The sequence below is a fragment of the Pelophylax lessonae genome, assembly GCF_965119305.1.
Source record: "Pelophylax lessonae genome assembly, chromosome: 7".
Taxonomy (NCBI): domain Eukaryota; kingdom Metazoa; phylum Chordata; class Amphibia; order Anura; family Ranidae; genus Pelophylax; species Pelophylax lessonae.
In genome coordinates, this window is record NC_138774.1 from 168399630 (window position 1) to 168419533 (window position 19904).

The 19904-nt window shown below is 43.1% G+C and overlaps 1 protein-coding gene across 1 annotated transcript in view; it reads right to left on the reverse strand.

The window, feature by feature from the left end:
- Positions 1-19904, reverse strand: part of CUL4B (cullin 4B) — a gene marked incomplete at its 5' end in the record, with an annotated part of 177300 nt that overhangs the window by 121166 nt on the left and 36230 nt on the right. Inside the window, 3 exons of the mRNA XM_082263638.1 lie at positions 10752-10820; positions 13188-13292; positions 14877-14992. Coding sequence (XP_082119764.1) covers positions 10752-10820; positions 13188-13292; positions 14877-14992 — 290 coding nt within the window. The remainder of the gene's footprint in view (positions 1-10751; positions 10821-13187; positions 13293-14876; positions 14993-19904) is intronic.

Below are 19904 nucleotides of genomic sequence, written 5' to 3' on the forward strand. Positions count from 1 at the left end.
GAGCCTCTGGGTGGGAACCAGAAATGACTTCTGCTGGTTCACCAGCCACCCGAATTCCTGTAAAGAAATTATAGTAATTTCTATGATTTGTAGCAGGGTCTGTGGAGACTCTGCATGAAGCAGGAGATCGTCTAGGTAACCTAGAATCGATATGCCTCTTTGGCGCAGTAGTGCCAACATTGGGGCCAACACCTTCGTGAAGACCCGAGGAGCCGTGGCAAGACCGAAAGGTAATGCCACAAACTGATAGTGGTTCTCTTCTACGGAAAAACGTAGAAACCGCTGATGTCCTGCGTAAATGGGAATGTGAAGATAGGCGTCCTTGATGTCTATGGACGCTAGGACATCCCCTGAATGCAGGAAGGCTGCTACTGTGCGAATGGATTCCATTTTGAATTTTCTTATGTTGACAAAGGAATTGAGTGCCCTTAAGTCCAGAATTGGACGCACTTTGCCCTCTTTCCTGAGTATTGTAAATAGGTTTGAATAAAACCCTAGAAAAAACGTTCTGTCCAAGGAACGTGGACTACCACTCCTTGTTGTAGTAAATCCGTGACTGCTCTCCGCAGATCTTCTAAACGATCCGGGGATAGTCGGATATTGGAAGGGAAGAATCGCGCCGGTGGGAGAGATCGAAACTCGATCTTGTACCCTGACCTTATGACTTCGCAAACCCACTTGTCCGGGATTCTGGAAAGCCATGGATCCGGGAACCGGCGAAGACGTCCCCCCACCCCAATTATGGGTGGGGGCGCACCTTCAGGCTTTGGACGATTTATCTTCAGGTCTGGAGGGGGCGGGCTTTTGCTTGCCCGACCAACGTCCCCTGAAGCCTCCTGAAGGAGCTTTGGAGGACTTAATTTTTTCACCCGCGGGGCGAAAAAACTTTTTGTGAGCAGAGAAAGAAGGCCCTCGTCTTTGACGAGTTCCTTTACCCTTAGCATTTTGCGGTAAAAAGGTGCTCTTTCCACCCGTGAGATCCTTAATGATCTCATCTAAGTTGGCTCCAAATAAACGCTCTCCTAAAAAGGGGATATTAGCCAATGCTTTTTTGGAACCTTGGTCGGCTAACCAACCTTTTAACCACAGTGTACGCCTGAGAACCACTGCTGAAACTGTTGCTCGCGCCAAAAATGGAGTGGCGTCTAACGCCGCATCACACACAAACTGTAACCCCTGTATCATCTGTTCCAACAAATCTGATACCGCCTGGGGGACCTCTTCTAAGTCCCGGCGTAACCATTTGGTCCATTCGATTACAGTCTGCAAAACCAGCCCAATAGCAATTATTGGTCTGAAAGCTGATCCAATCAAGGAAAAACGTGGTGCGAGACATAGTTTCTATCTTGCGATCCACCGGATCTTTTAAAAGACGGAGCGTCTTCTAATGGAATAACCGTGGCTTATTCAATCTAGCAATTGGTGAATCCACCACAGGTGGTTCTGTCCATTTCTTAATGAGGGTTTCCTCAAATGGATAACGTCTGTTAATGCGTTTGGAAATAGCAGAAGTGCGTTTTGAGAGACTCCATTCTTCTTTGATTGGATTGCCCAAACATTTGGGCAATGGAAAAAAACCTTCGCCACTTTGATGCGTTTTTTAGTCCCAAAAGGGGATTTCAGTTTCAGCTATTTCCGATGGAGTACCCTGTAATCTTAAGGTTTCTTAAACAGATACAAAGAGTGCGTTTACCAACGCTTCCTCTCGGGCTATGGCTGATGCCGAAACATCCTCCTCACTGTCTGAAGAGACAGTACCCGAGCCACCAATCCCAGATGAGGTACCTGCAACTGCAGAAATAGGCTCAGATTCTGAATCCGAAGTTTCAGATAATATGGGGTTAGGCGGGGGCTTGCGCCCTGTCCCTGACAAGCCACTTCCACCCGGGACACAAAAGTTTCCATAATAGCTGACAAGGATTCAATTGTCAGTGGGGTGCTGGAGGATCCTGCAGACCCCTCGAAGGGATCTGGTGGAGATACATGATCCAGGACACTTTGCCAGTAAAAAAGAAAAAAACATCTCTCTCTTTTTTTCTTTTTATGTGTATCCCCCTAGCGCAATAGCGCCCCTCAGAGTACCTGCTTCTCGATCCCCACAGAGAGAGAGAGGGACCCTCAAGGCTCACCACCCGATGCAGAGAAGTTTCCAACCAACTGCAGTCAGCGTCTGTCTTTTACAGACTGGAAAGAGCTGTGTTAGTTTTCCCGGGTAGAAGGACGTGGCTCCGCCCCCTGTGTACGCCTTCCGGCGTTCCCAGCTCTCCACGAGGTAGCTGGGCTCATCAAACATGGCCGCCCCCATACAGGAGACAATAGGCTCCAAAAACATGGCGGCCGGCGTGACCTGAGGACATTCATGCACCCGGTCTACGGCAAAATGGCGGCGGACTGCCGAAAAAGTTTTTCCCAGCACATCCACCTGCATCTCTGCTAAATGGCGGTTTATCGATCTGCAGGAGGTACACTACAATTAAGGTAGGATTATACCTCCTATGTCTGCTGTAATACTACAGTCTGCTGGGTAGAGTGTTAGCTCTCAAACCAAGTCCACTTCCCACCAAACACATGCTGTATTTACAAGGGGGACTTTTAGTGTCAGACAGATACTGACCATGTATGGAGGGGCCCATAATTCATACTGCCTCATAACGAGGAAAAAAGGGAACGTTTACTCACCATACCGAACCGACAGGCACCCTCTCTTCACAATACCCTCTCCACCGGGGTGGGGGGTTGTGGACCACTCCGGACGCCTCGACTCTCTGGTTCCTGGCGTCCAAGCGAGACTTTTAACTCGCAAGGTCAGTCCCTCCAATGGGACTCCGTCGCGGCCGACCCAGCGCGGAGCTCTGGTCTGCACGCGCTCGTAGGCAGAAACCGGGGTGACCACTGGATCTCAACATCCAGCCCGTCGCCCCGGCCCCGCATACTTACTTGAATGTGTCGCGGCCGACCAAGCGCAATGCAATGGTCTGCGCGCGCTCGTAGGCCGGCTGGGGTGACCACTAGTGTCGCCCAGTCCGGCATATTTGCTTGAAGATCTCACAGGAAAAAACACTGGAGAAAACTACCTAAAAAAAAAATATTTTTTCTAAAAAAATCTTGCCAGGACCAGAGATCCCAGCAAGGAACTTAGGTCCTTACTCCTGACTAGACAGAAAAAAACTGATGCCTTGTAGCAGAGAGAGGGAGGATATACCCTCTGGGACTGCCCCTAGGGTGGAGCCAGAACGTTTTTTCTTTCTGCCTAGTCCTACTCCTGCGGAGACAACATAACCCAGTTCTTCTGAATCAAGAAGACTACGTCTGTCAATGAGCGACAGAGAAATTTTCTTTTTTTTTTTCAAAGCCCTCACCAGCAGACAAAATCCCAGGTCTCCTCAATGGGCTATAATTAGTGGTTATAATGCAAGCCCATAGTCCCTCCCACAAGCCCCTGTCCCTGTTGGGTCAGTCACAGGGTTTCTCTGAGACACATAGAAGGATGGAAAACTATGCTCTATTGGGCCAAAAAAGGCCCTATGACAAGAACAGAAGTTCTTACTTTCTGGGCCTTCCTTAGCACTTTCAGGATCATCTAAAAAGAGCATAACCAAGATGGAAATTCCAGGGCTTTGCAAGAGCGTGCATCCCTAAGGCACTGGCTTTCCTCTTTAAGGAAAGGAATAGAGGGGATTTGATACTCTTCTCATCTGCAAGGAGGTCCACCTGAGGACCTCCATGATTACAGAACAACTTAGAGTCTCCTCTGCTTCCCAAACTTGGGGTCTGCTCAGGAAGTTGGCCACCACATTTAAAGTGCCCTTAAGGTGGACTGCCAATAAGGATGCCAAATAAGACTCTACCCATAAAATGGATTCTTCTGCCAGACTTTGCAGAACCCTGCTCTTTGTGCTCCCCTGCTTGTTGATGTAGGCCACTGCTATAACATTGTCCAAAAAGACTTGAATGTGATGTCCATGAATCTCCAGAGAAAACAAACTGATGAGGTTATCACAATAGCTTTTTACTCCCTACGATTTGAGGAATTTTCTGCTTGGGACTGGTCTAGGCACCCAGCACCATGTTGCCTACTAAGTGAGCTCCTCAGCCTCAAGAGCTGGCATCTGTGGTCAGTCCTACCCAACTGGTAAGGACCATACCAGACCTAATGTAACATTTTTTTTTGATCCCTCCACCATCAGTGATTTTTTTTTCTTAGCTGGGGACTTTCACCAAGGCATCTAGTGAGCCTACCTCTCAATCCAACACCCGGAGAAGGGACCACTGCAGTGAGCAAAAGTGTAGCATTTCCCCTATGAATTGCTGAAATGGAAGAGGCTAGAAGGCCTATTGCGGACATCAGGTTCCTGATGGACAGGGCCTGACTGGACAGAAGCTACACATTCTCGCATTAGTCCATTGGAAGAAAAATATTTTGTTTCACCGATCTGATTAGGTAACCTAAAAACAGAACTCTCTGGCAGGCTGGGCAGGTACCAAAACTTTAGGTAAAAAAAGGGGAGAATATCTGTGCTCAGACAAATGAACGAAATATACAATATATAAATATGTTAGTAATGGCAGCCAACTAGAAAGTAGATTACAAACTTGTAGACATAAATAAGGAGATATAGTAGCGCCAAACACTAAATAAAAATATCAGATAAAAATGTCCAATAAAAAGTCCAATATGTCCAATAGATGGAGAAGGAGAGGTGGAAACAAGATCCCAATTCCCAACTGTGCAGATCAGATGGAGTCAACACCCAGCCGTGATGTACACACTAACTGCTTACCAGATGGTGTTAAATAGAGGGCGATGTATGTGCTCAAACACTTTGACCAGGAAGGGATATGCCACAAGAACTGTTTCATGAAAAACGTAACTCCAATGTACCTTGGTGTCGGCACAGCCGGAGAATGTCACTGGGATCGGGTCACAAGGGTGTCAGTTGCAAAGGACGAGCCGCCCGGCCCAGCACAGCACACCAGCAGCGCCGGCTTCCAGACCTTCCCCGCTATACGCACCCTCGGTACTGAGTGCCGGAGCCAATGGCAGCGATGACAGGGCAATGAAGCGGCCCCGCCCACTGGATAGGGAGCCCACCAATGACTGCAGTGAAAAGGTGCAATCAGGCGAGGACTTTTTATTGGACATTTTTATCTGATATTTTTATTTAGGGTTTGGCGCTACTATATCTCCTTTTTATAGGTACCAAAACTTGACTTTTAGAAGTTTAAGATCCAACCCAAGCCTTCCAGATGGCTCTGGGCTACAGTCAAATTTTCTCGTAGTCGCTTTTGACCCAGCATAGAGGAGGAGGAGGAGGAGGAGGAGGAGGAGATCACTCAGGTAAGGTACCACAGATTTTACATTCAGGTACAGAGGTGCCAAAGTTTCTGCCACCACCTTTGTGACGATCTGAGATACTTATGAGAGGCAAAACAGTAGGGCTCTGAACTGTAGCTGAAGTATCTGGTCTCCCAACCTTAATGCCAATCTAAGGAACTTCTGGGACTGTAGACAAATGAGAAGGTGTAGATAGGCATGCTTTAGGTTGATTGATGCCATGAAAGCTGCCATTACCAGAAGATTCAATATGGAAAAAGTATACATTCTAATTTTCTTGTATTGAACTGCTTTGCTCAACGGTCTCAAATTTAGAAGTCAGAATTTTCCCCCCAGAAATACATAAGAGTAGATAGAACCCCTGTTGCTCTTATTCTGACAGTACCAGTTCAACTACACTGTAAAGTATCAGTTCCTAGATCAAGGACTTCATTGCCAGAGACTTAACCAGATTTTTCAAAATATGTTAATCTTCACGGAAGAAATTCTGCAAATTATATTTCACAACCTCAGGAGACAATACCTATAATACACTGCTTTTATGTGAGGTCTTCCCATTGCAGAAATAGCCCATGCAATATGCCTCCTACTAATAGAGAAGAATCATTGAGACTTCTTGGGACGCGCAGGAGGATGGAATAGGATTCCCCTTTATTCCTGAATTTTTAAGCGGTCTAAGACTTCTCTTGCAGTTAGGCTCTTTGAGAACAGAAAAATCGTCTGGATGGTTGCTTCTACTTCTTAACCAGAAAGACTACTTTTTCTCCGCTGTACGATCAGGAATTGAATCCAGTTCTGGCCAAATAAAGGTCACCTGAAAATGGGATAGAACACAGCTTTACATTAGAGGCAGAATCCTCAGGCGCAAAGCACTTTAAGCAGAATTTGAAAGAGCCGCCGATCTAGCCGACATCTGAATGAATTCAGCTGAGGCTTCTGCGATACATCCAACAGCCTTAGACGAGGTTGAACGATTCCAATATTTCTTCCTTGGAAGTACCTGCAATATTGTGAGCCTTAAACTGGTTAAGCCAGTATTCAAGATTTCAAGCTACACAAGTAATCGCCACAGCAGGTTTCGGATTACATATGGTGGACTGCCAAGATCTTTTAAGTAGCAAATCCATCCGCCTCTTTAAAAGGTTGCCCATGTCCTCAAAAGCTATGTGCTTTTGGAGACCTGGGAAAAAGCTGCTTTCAGCTCAGGCATCTTATCCCAAACTGCTGTCAGGTCCTTGAATGGGTACCTCCTTTTTTAAACTTTTGAGAAAAAAAAAAAAAAAAAAAAAAAGTTTCCTTTATGGTTGACCTTGCCATTCCTTTTTTTTTTTTTTTTTATAGCTTTTTTACAACTTCGGAAATAAGCATTTGAACCTGAAACATCCACCTCTTGGGCTCATCTAGACCCAAATACATATGGTCATGCAAGGCTAAATCCTCTCTCTTATTAATGCCTAGAATAGCATGCATCGCTTTCAGAAGGACACCCACCTCTTCAAGAGAAAGCCCTAAATTTAGAAGCTGAAAGATCTTCCACCTCCTCCTCATTAGAATCGCCTATGGATATGGAAGGGGAAAAAACACTTCCTGAAGAGACAAAACCCTAGATTCTGCACAGAGCGAGGCAAAAGACTGCGGTATGGGCAAAGGTTCCAAAACATTAGAAGTTTGAGGGGTGGGAACACTCATTCCCATGGTGCAGAAAGATGGAAAAAATGGCACATAGCTCAGTTTTGTGCAAGGAAATAAGGTCATTACAAGCAGCTGCAGATTCCTCTTTAACCAGGAGTGCAATACAGCTGTTGCCTAGAGGCGTTTTCCAAGCATCCCCAGCCTGACTTTGCAAGGACAATTCCTCTTTACAGGAGCCTGATCTTTAGCAGAACTCTTCGCAAGAAAAAAAAAAAAAAAAAGACAAAGCCCAGGTTCAGCCCATGTAACACCAGCATCTAGCTCCCCCACACCAAGGTGCACTAAAATAAACGCGACCATTTCCAGTGTCCTGACAGAGCCCAGCCACCAGGGGAAAAACAAAGTACTACAAGCCCAGCAGAGAGAAAACTGGATTTTTGTCTTGCCATAAAATCCTTTTTTCTGATGTTTATTGACAGACACGGCTCCAAATCTTTTTTGACCCTTGGGTTATGCTGCTCTCCATAGGAGTAGGACTAGACAGAAACAAAACTTGACTACGCCCCTAGGGCAGTCCTTCGGGGGTATATCTCCCACTTCCTGCTATAGGACTGCAGTTTTCAACAAGCAGTGTCATTAGAATATATAACCCAACTCAACAGAGGGGTGGGTGCTGTGTCCGTCAATGAACATCAGAGAAAAGGATTTTACTGCAAGACAAAAATCGTTTTCCCTTTCGTTCGCTGACAGACAGCTCCATATTTTCTTTGATGTCCCAAAGCAGTGTAAACATGAGGGGTGGGAAAAAAAAACACAGCAATGCACATAATTCCCAAAAAGGGCTAAACATAGCTAACCAGGTAAACTAGCAGCGGCCGAACGCAGCATCCGCAGATGCGAGAACATTTAACTTCTAAAACTTGGTGAATATATGCACAGATGACCATGTGGCCGCCTTGCACACCTGAACTACTGATGACTGATGACGGAAGGCCCAGGAGGCACTAAGCGCCCTTGTAGAATGCGCCTTAACATGGTAAAAACGCCAGGACCGCAGATCCGAATAGGAAACCAGGTCCTTACTCCTGACTAGGCAGAAAAAACTGAAGTCCTTTAGCAGGAAGTGGGTAGTATACCCCCCTAGGACTGCCCTAGGGGGCGTAGTCAAGTTTTGTTTCTGCCTAGTCCTACTCCTATGGAGAGCAGCATAACCCAAGGGTCAAAGAAGATATGAAGCTGCGTCCATCAATGAACAAGAGAGAAAATATCACTGTATTCCTACCTGGGCCTTGGTGGTGCCAGCACTTATTCTCATTGTTGCCAAGGTTCGTGCCTCTTCCATATTGCAGAGCCTACAGCACAGCATGTGGCTGAAATTGCTGGTTCCAGAGTCCTAAGACACCATTACACCAGACCGGAACTGGACATAAAAGCACCAGCCAATTGGTACCTCCTCCCCCAGTGTCCCTGCAAAACTGCTACTGCACGCCTGACCCAGTAGTCCCAACCCTTTCCAGAGATGATGCACCTGCCACAGGACAGGCCAGAGGACTTCTCAGTCACCAGAAAGATGGCGCTGCTGGTCTAGACCGCAGCCAGCAATGCCACTACTGAAATCAACCAGACAGAACCCCAGGCAGTACAGGCTTTCCTTGAGCACAGAAAGGGGAGATGGAGCTGTAACATACCCAGCCTGTAAGGGGATGTTAGGTAAACTCTGAAGTGAGAGGGGAAAAAAAAAAAAAAAAAAAAAAAGGATAAAAAAGGAGAGACCGCCTTTCCAGGACAGCCCTAAAAGATACCAGTCTCTCCAAAGTTCCATTTTGTTCCTGCCTAGTCAGAGGAAACGTGAAAACTGAGGGGAGAAGCTTCTTTTAAACATAGAAACATAGAATGTGTCGGCAGATAAGAACCATTTGGCCCATCTAGTCTGCCCAATATATCTGAATCCTATGAATAGTCCCTGGCCCTATCTTGTATGAAGGATAGCCTTATGCCTATCCCATGCATGCTTAAACTCCTTCACTGTATTTGCAGCTACCACTTCTGCAGGAAGGTTATTCCATGCATCCACTACTCTCTCAGTAAAGTAATACTTCCTCATATTACTTTTAAACCTTTGCCCCTCTAATTTAAAACTGTGTCCTCTTGTGGTAGTTTTTCTTCTTTTAAATATGCTCTCCTCCTTTACCGAGTTGATTCCCTTTATGTATTTAAAAGTTTCTATCATATCCCCTCTGTCTCTTCTTTCTTCCAAGCTATACATGTTAAGGTCCTTGAACCTTTCCTGGTAAGTTTTTTCCTGCAATCCATGTACTAGTTTAGTAGCTCTTCTCTGAACTCTCTCTAGAGTATCTATATCCTTCTGGAGATATGGCCTCCAGTACTGCGCACAATACTCCAAGTGAGGTCTCACCAGTGTTCTGTACAGCGGCATAAGCACTTCTCTCTTTCTACTGCTTATACCTCTCCCTATACATCCAAGCATTCTGCTGGCATTTCGTGCTGCTCTATTACATTGTCTTCCCACCTTTAAGTCTTCTGAAATAATTACTCCTAAATCCCTTTCCTCAGATACTGAGGTCAGGACTGTGTCAAATATTCTATATTCTGCCCTTGGGTTTTTACGCCCCAGGTGCATTATCTTGCACTTATCCACATTAAATTTCAGTTGCCAGAGTTCTGACCATTCTTCTAGTTTTCCTAAATCCTTTTCCATTTGGCGTTACCCTCCAGGAACATCAACCCTGTTACATATCTTTGTGTCATCAGCAAAAAGACAAACCTTACCATCGAGGCCTTTTGCAATATCACTTATGAAGATATTAAACAAAATTGGTCCCAGTACAGATCCCTGAGGTACCCCACTGGTAACATGACCTTGTTCTGAATGTTCTCCATTGACTACAACCCTGTGTTGTCTGTCACTCAGCCACTGCCTAATCCACTCAACAATATGGGAGTCCATGCTCAATGACTGCAGTTTATTGATAAGTCTTCTATGTGGGACAGTGTCAAAAGCCTTACTAAAATCTAGATATGCAATGTCTACTGCACCTCCACCGTCTATTATTTTAGTCACCCAGTCAAAAAAATCTATAAGATTTGTTTGACATGATCTCCCTGAAGTAAACCCATGTTGTTTTTCATCTTGCAATCCATGGGATTTAAGATGTTCCACAATCCTATCCTTTAATAGGGTTTCCATTAATTTGCCTACTATTGATGTCAGACTCACTGGTCTATTAGTTGCTCGATTCCTCCCTACTACCTTTCTTGTGAATGGGCACGACATTTGCCAATTTCCAATCTTCCGGGACGACTCCTGTTACTAATGATTGGTTAAATAAATCTGTTAATGGTTTTGCCAGCTCACCACTAAGCTCTTTTAATAATTTTGGGTGTATCTCATCAGGACCCTGTGACTTATTTGTCTTCACTTTAGACAGCAATCTTAGAACCTCTTCCTCTGTAAAGACACATGCATCAAATGATTCATTAGTCATCCTTTCGAGTGGAGGTCCTTTTTCTTCTGTAAAAACTGAACAGAAGTATTCATTAAGGCAGTCGGCTAGCCCTTTATTCTCTCTCTCTTTATTCTTTTTAAAATCTAAATTAGAAGTGCATCCTGTGCCCTGTGGGAGGGGCTACAATCTCTCAGGGGCTGTCCTGAAAGACATTTTAGAAAATAAAACTTAATGCCCAAGTAGAAAAAAAGAGCATATAAAAAAAAAAAAAAAACAAACAGAAAAGGGGAGGAGTAGGAGAACGAAAAATAACTTACCATTTGTCTGCAATGATCCTGCCAGCATTTATCTATTTTCTTTAGGAAAAGAACACTATCCAATGAATCTGTAAATATTGTATTAAGGGAACACAAACAAGCAAAATACATTACATAGGGTGCTTCTGTCCAGGAGATCTAGCCTTAATGTAGGTGGATTAATGGCATCTAGGAAGTTATGGGGATAATAGATTGACACTGGAGCAGCTCTTCTAAAGAGTAGAAGCAACTTTGGCTGGCAAAGAAAAGGAAGTTGCGAAGGCGCTTCTAAGTGCGGTATTAGAATAGTTTATTAAGCCATGAAGAGCTAGGTTCCAGTCCCTGTGGCTCCCAATCCTCTAGCCAACCAGGAGGGATAGAAGGGATGTGGTACACCGACCTGGAAAGGACCGGTCATCCTCAGTAATGAGTTTCAGGGCATGCACACAACGCTTCTTCGTCAGACAGGAACCTAGTCCTTCATGTGATGGTCAGATGAGCCCGTTTTTTATCTTCATCTTGTAAGTGTAGTTTATCTTGTTGGCTTAATAAAATGATCCTAATACTGCACTTAGAATCACTTTCTCCACTTCCTTATTTAACCACTTGCCGTCTGCTCACATTGCTGCTACTGCAGCAATGTGGCTCGTTATAGTCTAGCGACGTAGTACTACGTCGCTAGACTCCTCCCCCTGTGGGCGGCGCTCGCGCGCTGCCTGAGGCGCGCTCCTGCTGTTTTCAGTCACAGCGGGAGTCGGGCCAGGGGAGAAGCAGCGGCGATCACCGCTGCTCTTCCCCGATCGTCGGGGAATCTAGTTTGGAGATCCGCCCGCCTGTGTAAACAGAGCGGGCGGATCTCCTAAGTGACTGGGAGTGACAGATTGCAGTGTTCAGCATAGCTGAATATGCGATCTGTCCCTGACTCACTCAGTCACCTCCCCCCCACACACGTCAGTAAGCACCAGGCATACATTAACCCCTCCCTCTCCAATAAAATTAACCCCTTCCCTGCCAGTGTCATTTTTACAGTAACAGTGCATATGTATAGCACTGATTACTGCAGTAATGTCACTGGTACCCCCAAAAGTGTCAGAAATGTCAGTCAAGGGTCCGATCTGTCCGCCGCAATGTCGCAAAAAAAAAAAAAAAAAAATCACAGATCGCCGCCATTACTCGTTAAAAAAAAAAAAAACACCAAAACTGCCAAAAATCTTTCACTTAGTAAACGCAATAACTTTTGCGCAAACCAATCAAAATACGCTTATTGTGATTTTTGTTTACCAAACATAGGTAGCAGAAAAAAAATTGGCCAAAAATGAAAAAATAAATTTAGATTTTTACATTTTTGGAGGGGGGGGATTTCATATAAAAAAAATGTTAAAAATATTGTTATTTTTTCAAAATAAACGCTTTTTTTTGTTTATAGCGCAAAAAGTAAAAATCACACAGGTGATCAAATACCACCAAAAGAAAGCTCTGTTTGTGGGAAAAAAAAGGACGTAAATTTTGTTTGGGTACAGCGTCGTACGACCGCGCAATTTTCCGTTAAAGTCGCACAGCGCCGAATCACAAAAAGTGGCCCAGACGTAAAACAGCAAAATGCTCTAGTGGTAAAGTGGTTAAGCAAAATACAATGCAAATTGTAAAACACTAGCAGAAAGGGCAGTACATCTTTAAGATTTTTATAAATAGTGAAAAAAGAAAAAAAAAAAAAAAAAAAAAAAAAAGCATCTGCATGAATCTCTGCAATACTTGAGTGTCAAAAGCCAGTGGTAGGAACAACAGGTCAAAGTAACCAGATCATTTTAACTTAGGCCTCCCAAGCAGCACATCACAGTCTTCCTTTCAGCTATGAAGCAGCTTCGCACTGTCTCACCCCCCCCCCCCTTCCCCCCAATCAAACTGGTACCTGATCATGTGATCACCAGATCAGTCATGACAGTGAATAAATGCAGGCATTGCTGAAAATATATTATATTAAAGCAGTAGTAAAGTTAAAAAAAAAAAAAAAAAAAAAAAAACAGGAAACGTTTCTGCAAGGTAATGTTAAAATGTGCTAGCACGCATTGCATACTAGCGCATTACATGAAACTGACCTTAAAAATGAAGCCTTCCAGAAGCGCACTGTCACCCTTCTGGGTTCGAGGGCTCTGCTCCTTTAAATGGCCGAGCCACAACTACATTACTTCAGCAAATGCACACAGTATGGCGTTCCTTCAGAGCGCATACACAGGTGATGTCACTGGCAGCTTCACAGGTAAATCTCCTCTAAACTGGTAAACGTTTAGGAGATATTTACAGCACCTACATGTAAGCCTTATTATAGGCTTATCTGTAGGTAAAAAACAAAAAAAGGCCTTTACTTTAAAATCGCATTTTAAAATCACATTTCATGATATTAATGAATATATAAAAGAAACAGGGAATTCTGATTTAAAAGTCCACACAGAAAGGATATTCTCTGAATTGGTGAATTTGTGCTTTAATGTGGTCCTCACAGATCTGTCGCAACTGTTTGTAGAGGTTTGCAGAGATCTTATAAGAGCAAAGGTTCTCAACAGCCTGCAAGAAAACAATATAAAACATCAAATGTCACAAGCTACAAGGATTAAGAAAAAAAAAAAAAAAAAAAAACACAACACTGTTACAGAAACACTCTCACCTTGCCCATTACACCTTGCCCATTACATTGTAGCCAGCACCAAATCCGTGGTACTGGCAGAAGCTGGACTTAAGAGGGGACATCACTCCTCCTGTGGCAGCGTTTTGCCTAGCAATTGGATGCTAGGCCTGGACACTGCCACATGTCCCCCTAAAACCCAGAAGCAATGGGCATTTGTCACCAGCAATGAAAGAAAACAAAGTGGTGGGGAGTGCATGCAAGGTCAGTGGGTCGGGGGAAGGGGGGCTTCTTTGCAAAGACAATCAATCTGCCCTAAATGGGTAAGGTGACAGTGTCTCTTTAACAGTTCAATCATGTGGGTAACATTTGTTATTGCTTGAAGAAAACCTGTGGTGCCACTGCTTTTGTCATTCTAAACTAGACATATGCCGGTTTTCGGTAATTCGATATATCGCGGTATTGCATACCCACGGTATTGTTATTGTGGCATTTTTAAAATACCGAGTTTCTCTGCTCCTCAGTCTGACTTGTGAATTGATACATTTGGATGACTCATTCACTCTCTCAGCAGTTCACTTACTCAATAGAAAACAGCTCTGGTAATATGATCCTAGAGTGAGAGACTTAGCTCCTCCCTGTAACCAAGAGCAGGAACTGCAGGTAAGTCGCATGGTGCAGAAGTAGGATGGATTTAAAGGCCACTGCATTTTTTTTAAAATGCTGCATGCACCTTTTTTTCTGCGTAAAATGAGGGCAGAGCGCCAGGACCAGTCATCACCAGGTAGGCCAGACACTGCTTGATGGCTTATTTTAGGCCTGGTTCACAGAGTCTGTACTGACTGACTATATAATTATGTGCAAAAGTGAACCAAAGTCCCTAAATTCAGCAATGAAATTGAAGTGAGGTAGAAATTTAATAATTTAAGTTTAATAATTGAATACCGTGATAATACCGTATACCGTGACAAAACCCTAATCAATTAATCACAGCATGGAAATCTGATATCGTCACATGCCTATTCTAAACCATGTTCCAATGCTGCAAATCTTTCCAGTCCAATGCCATGGAACAGGCACGCTGCAATTAAAAAATCGAACTCTTGATTATAGATGCAAGAAAAGTAGCGAGTTTCCACTTGGCCTGGCAATGTTTGAATCCATATATCCTGAAATCACTGTGATTGTGCTTTGTTTGACCATAGAAAATAATCACCATTCCTGTCCTAAACTCAGTGCATAGGCTCGGGAGGGCAATTATTGTGGATGGTTCAGAGAGCATACAATTAACAGGATGTTAAAATACAAAAGGATATGAACAATGCCTGGCACATCAAAACACTGACTTGTCAGCATCTGAAGTATGTACCTCTATTTTCACAATTTGAGAAAGCCGAACGTTTTTTGTTTTTTACACTGATCTCGGTTTAATCTACAAGTGAGGGCACTAGAGCTTACCATCGAAGGTAGGATACATCTATTTTAGGACAACCAAAACAGGCACCTAGGAGATTTGTTAAACTCACCTGATATAATTCCTCCAAGTTGTATTTTATTGAAGTGCTATTTTGAATGGCTTCAACAGCTTCTTTTAGTTTCTGCCAGGTTTCATCAGTGTAATTTTCAGGCAATTTTGGTTTATCTGTGAACACAAACAAAAACGTTAACAGTGCAGTATAAAGCTAGGTTCACACTAGTATAGCTGCAACTTAATCTCACTGCAACCGCACTAAAGTAGCACATGTACAAAACTGTACAAACGTTTTAGGAATTGAAGGAAAGATGCTGTAAATTAAGAATGCTTTCAGAAATAGAAATGTTAAGTTTATTTTTTTTATTACCAAAATGGAAAGTAAATGAACAGAAGAGAAATCCAAATCAATATTTGGTGTGACCACCCTTTACATTAAAAACAGTGTCGATTCTAGGGACACTTGCACAGTTTTTGAAGGAACTCGATAGGTAGGTTGTTCGGTTTTGTTTGTTTTTTCTCGTGGACAACTAACCTCAGATCTTCTGTGGTTGTAGGCTGCCTCATACCCTTCTGTCTACATGCAATCCCAGACAGACTTAAAGCGGAGTTCCACCCTGGGACATTTTTTTTTTTAATAAAAATACCCCCGGGACAGTCAGGGCTAGTGCATTCCACAATGGCTAGCCTCTGATCTGTCCCGGGTCGCACTTACCCGCAAGAAGAAATACTTACCTTGAAAATGTATTGTCCAGCGCTGCCATCTCAGGTGTGCGCAGGTTGAAGCCAGCGCGATCCTCTTCTGTGTCCTCTTCCGTCTTCTTCAGTCCCACGATAGCAAGGTATGACGGCGCTTGCACCGGAACGGACGTCGAGGCCGGTGCAGGCGCATTGATTCCTGGGAGCGATGACGTTCAGCTCCCAGGAATCATTGCAAAGCCTGGAAGTGACGAATCGCCGTGGCCGCTGAGGGGAGGAAGAGGAAGTAAGGTAAGTATATTTTCTTCTAAACCAGGTAAGTAAAAAAAAAAAAAAAAAATTTTAGATTATCCATTTGTTTTACAGGTGACCCGGAGCGAGAAGATGGAGGCAAGTATAATTTTAAGGTGGAACTCTGCTTTAAAATGTTGAGATCAGGGCTCTGTGGGGCCAAACCATCACAGGACTCCTTGTTCTTTACGCTGAAGATAGTTAAAAGGACATTGGCTGTATGTGTGGGGTTGTTGTCTTGCTGCAGAATATATTTGGGGCCAATCACACTTCTCCCTGATGGTATGGAATGATGGCTAAATATCTGCCTACATTTCTCAGCATTAAAGCGAGTTTGTCATATTTTTGTTTAATAAAAGTCAGCAGCTACAAAAAAAGTGTAGCTGCTGACTTTTAATAAACAGCCACTAACCTGTGCCATGACCCAGCGGTGTACTCACTCCAGCCGTTTTCACCCCGTGTCCTTCCTCTGCATCTCTACTATGGGGACCCGGCTGTGACAGCTTGTGGCTTCACAGCCAGGTGCCCACTGCACATAAGCGAGCGGCGCTGCACTCTAAGACTGGCCTGGAAGTCTAGGACCTGTCATGTGTCCCAGAAGACCTCGGGAAGGAGAACTTCTGCTTCCAATCGCCTAAGACCGGCCATACACTATACAATTTTCTTATTCAATTTCCTTTAGATTTACCTTAAACTATGTAGTGCAAGGGCCTGCCTGACTGCATACAAATTAAAAGTGTTTAGGTTTGACCCTATATTACATGGTTTTGGTAAATCTAAAGGAAAGTTGAACAAGAAAATTGTATAGTGTATGGCCAGCCTAAGATGACCAAAGCAGGAGAGGGAGCAGGTACCTACTCCCTACCTCCTCCCCAAATGCTCCGTTTCACAAACAGGATCCGGGGAGGAGGCCTTAAAGCGGAAGTTCCGCTTTTGGCTGGAACTCTGCTTTAAAGGACACCATTATTCCTGACCAACTCCTTTTCCAGAAATGCAGCCCCAAAATTACAAGGAACCTCCCCCATTATTCACTGTTGCTTGCAAACACTCATAACTGTGCCGCTCTCCAGCAAACAAACTGCCTCCTGCTACAACAGCCAAATATTTCACATTTTGACTCAAACCAGGAGCACCTCCTGCCATTTTTCTGCACCCCGGTTCCTATGTTTTTGTGCATAGTTGAGTAGCTCAGCCTTGTTTCCACATCGAACGTATGGCTTTTTGCCTGTAAGACCACATCTGGTCAGACTTCTCCGGAAAGTAGATGGGTGTACCTGGGTCCCACTGGTTTCTGCTAATTCTGTGCTGATAGCACTGCTAGACACCTTCTAAATGATGAAGAAGTAAAATGTGTCTTTCAAGCTGCATTAGGTTTCCTAGGCAGACCATTGCATCTACAGTCTTTAAAATTGCCCGTTTTTGGTGCTTCTTCAAAAGAGCTTGAACAGCACATCTTGAAACCCCAGTCTGCTTTGAAATCTTAGCCTGGTAGAAACCTTGCTGATGCAGTATAACTACCTTGTGTCTTGTTGCTGTGCTCAGTCTAGCTATGGTGTATGCCCTGCGACATAAAACTGTCTTCCACAACCTCACCTTAGTAGCAGAGTTTGGCATTTCCACACTGAGTTATAAGCCTCCTACACAGCTGTTTTTGTTTCAGGTAATGACTGTTTCAACCTACATATGAAATTGATGATCATTAGAACCTGCTTGGTATAATTGGTAAATCATACACATGACTCTAATCCTACAAAATCCATGACTTTGTGCAAGTGTAAGAATTGAGGATGGCTTGAAGTCAAAAGCAGTCATACCAAATATTAGAGATGGTTATACTCGCGCCTAGGTAAATATTCAGGTAAATATGGGAAAGCAGCAAGTAATCAAAGACCCTAGCTGGTAGAAAGTGATCTTAGGAAAATGAAGGGGTGTATTTTACTGCGCTAACCTAATATTAGTAAACCAAGAAAAGTGCACGTGCAAACGTGTAATCAATTCTTAAAGTAATAAATAAATATATCGATCCTGATGCAAATGGAATAAATAATGTAAACAATGAAGTCTAATTGTGATAAATCATCCAGTAAAGTGCAAATGCAAACTTGTGAAAAATTACTTGCAATATATGCAAATCAAATAGATTATTAGTGCAAATATATCCAATGTTATATGTGAATAAATATACATATAATTAATGACATTGAATTAAAAAATTAATTAATTAAAAATAGTCCGTGAATGAATACATAAATCTTTAAAGTGCAAAAACGTGCTCAAAAAGTCTCTGGTGTGCTGGATGGGATCGTGCGCGACGGTGGTTCTTAGGGTTCTACCACTCTGTGCCAAATAGGGTAAGGTAACACACTTACCAGATGGTGTGGATTCCAATGGCGTACGCCAAATGGAGTCTATAACACTTTATGCTGCTGCTCCTGTATGTGGACGTTCTCCTCATGGATAAGGGTGGACACTCAGAATGGAAGAAAAAGATATATGCTCCTCATAGTGCAAAAAAGTTTTCCTTTTATTGAACTTGCATAAAAAACACAGCAATCTTCACAAACAATGTCCATATAAAAACTCCATAAAAAACCCCCGATCAAACTGCAGCTGATGCTTAAAAACTCTCAGGTGATAAAAACACTCCAAAAAGAACTTAGGTGACACAGCAACGAAAAAAACAACTTGCCCCAGAAGATGATGGGGTCACTGTGCAAATAAACCGCTATTGAGCTCCTATGCTGCCTTGCGGCTGGGTATACCATAGGACGCTGGCTCTCTCCGCTCTCCTCGCCTGAACCCGGAAGTGAGAGTCTCGGCGTGCGGTCCAGCTACTGGCTCAAAGCGAGGCAACGTGCGTGCCAACTTGACGCGTTTCGTCAGAGTGTGACATCTTCGGAAGTGTTTTTTTCGTTGCTGTGTCACCTAAGTTCTTTTTGGAGTGTTTTTATCACCTGAGAGTTTTTAAGCATCAGCTGCAGTTTGATCGGGGGTTTTTTATGGAGTTTTTATATGGACATTGTTGTGAAGATTGCTGTGTTTTTTATGCAAGTTCAATAAAAGGAAAACTTTTTTGCACTATGAGGAGCATATATCTTTTTCTTCCATGCTGAGTGTCCACCCTTATCCATGAGGAGAACATCCACCCTCGTATCCACATACAGGAGCAGCAGCATAAAGTGTTATAGACTCCATTTGGCGTACGCCATTGGAATCCACACCATCTGGTAAGTGTGTTACCTTACCCTATTTGGCACAGAGTGGTAGAACCCTAAGAACCACCGTCACGCACGATCCCATCCAGCACACCAGAGACTTTTTGAGCACGTTTTTGCACTTTAAAGATTTATGTATTCATTCACGGACTATTTTTAATTAATTAATTTTTTAATTCAATGTCATTAATTATATGTATATTTATTCACATATTGGATATATTTGCACTAATAATCTATTTGATTTGCATATATTTCAAGTAATTTTTCACAAGTTTGCATTTGCACTTTAGTGGATGATTTATCACAATTAGACTTCATTGTTTACATTATTTATTCCATTTGCATCAGGATCGATATATTTATTTATTACTTTAAGAATTGATTACACGTTTGCACGTGCACTTTTCTTGATTTACTAATATTAGGTTAGCGCAGTAAAATACACCTCTTCATACCAAATATTGATTGGGTTTAGATTTTTCTTCTGTTAGCTCACTTTGCATTTTGTAAATTGATAAAACATTTTTTTAAAAGCATTCTTACTTTACAGAATTCACAACTGCCTAAAAAAACATGCGCCGTACTGTGCTTTTTCCAAAAACCTACAGCACTGCATTGATGTGAATGTGCACCACTGAAAATAATGTAATTTTCATTGCTGTGCAAATCTTTATGACTGAAGTCACATCTGAAATTGCACTAGTATGCACCGGGCCCAGGTTTAAAGATACCACATGGAGCTATCAAGTATAAATTGGCTTTAACACAAAAAGGCTGACATTATACATAGGGCATGCCCCACGAAGAGGTCCTGTGTGGCTCTAACAGGGTGGATAAAAAAAAAAAAAGTTTTAGATTTTTTTGATTTTTATCAA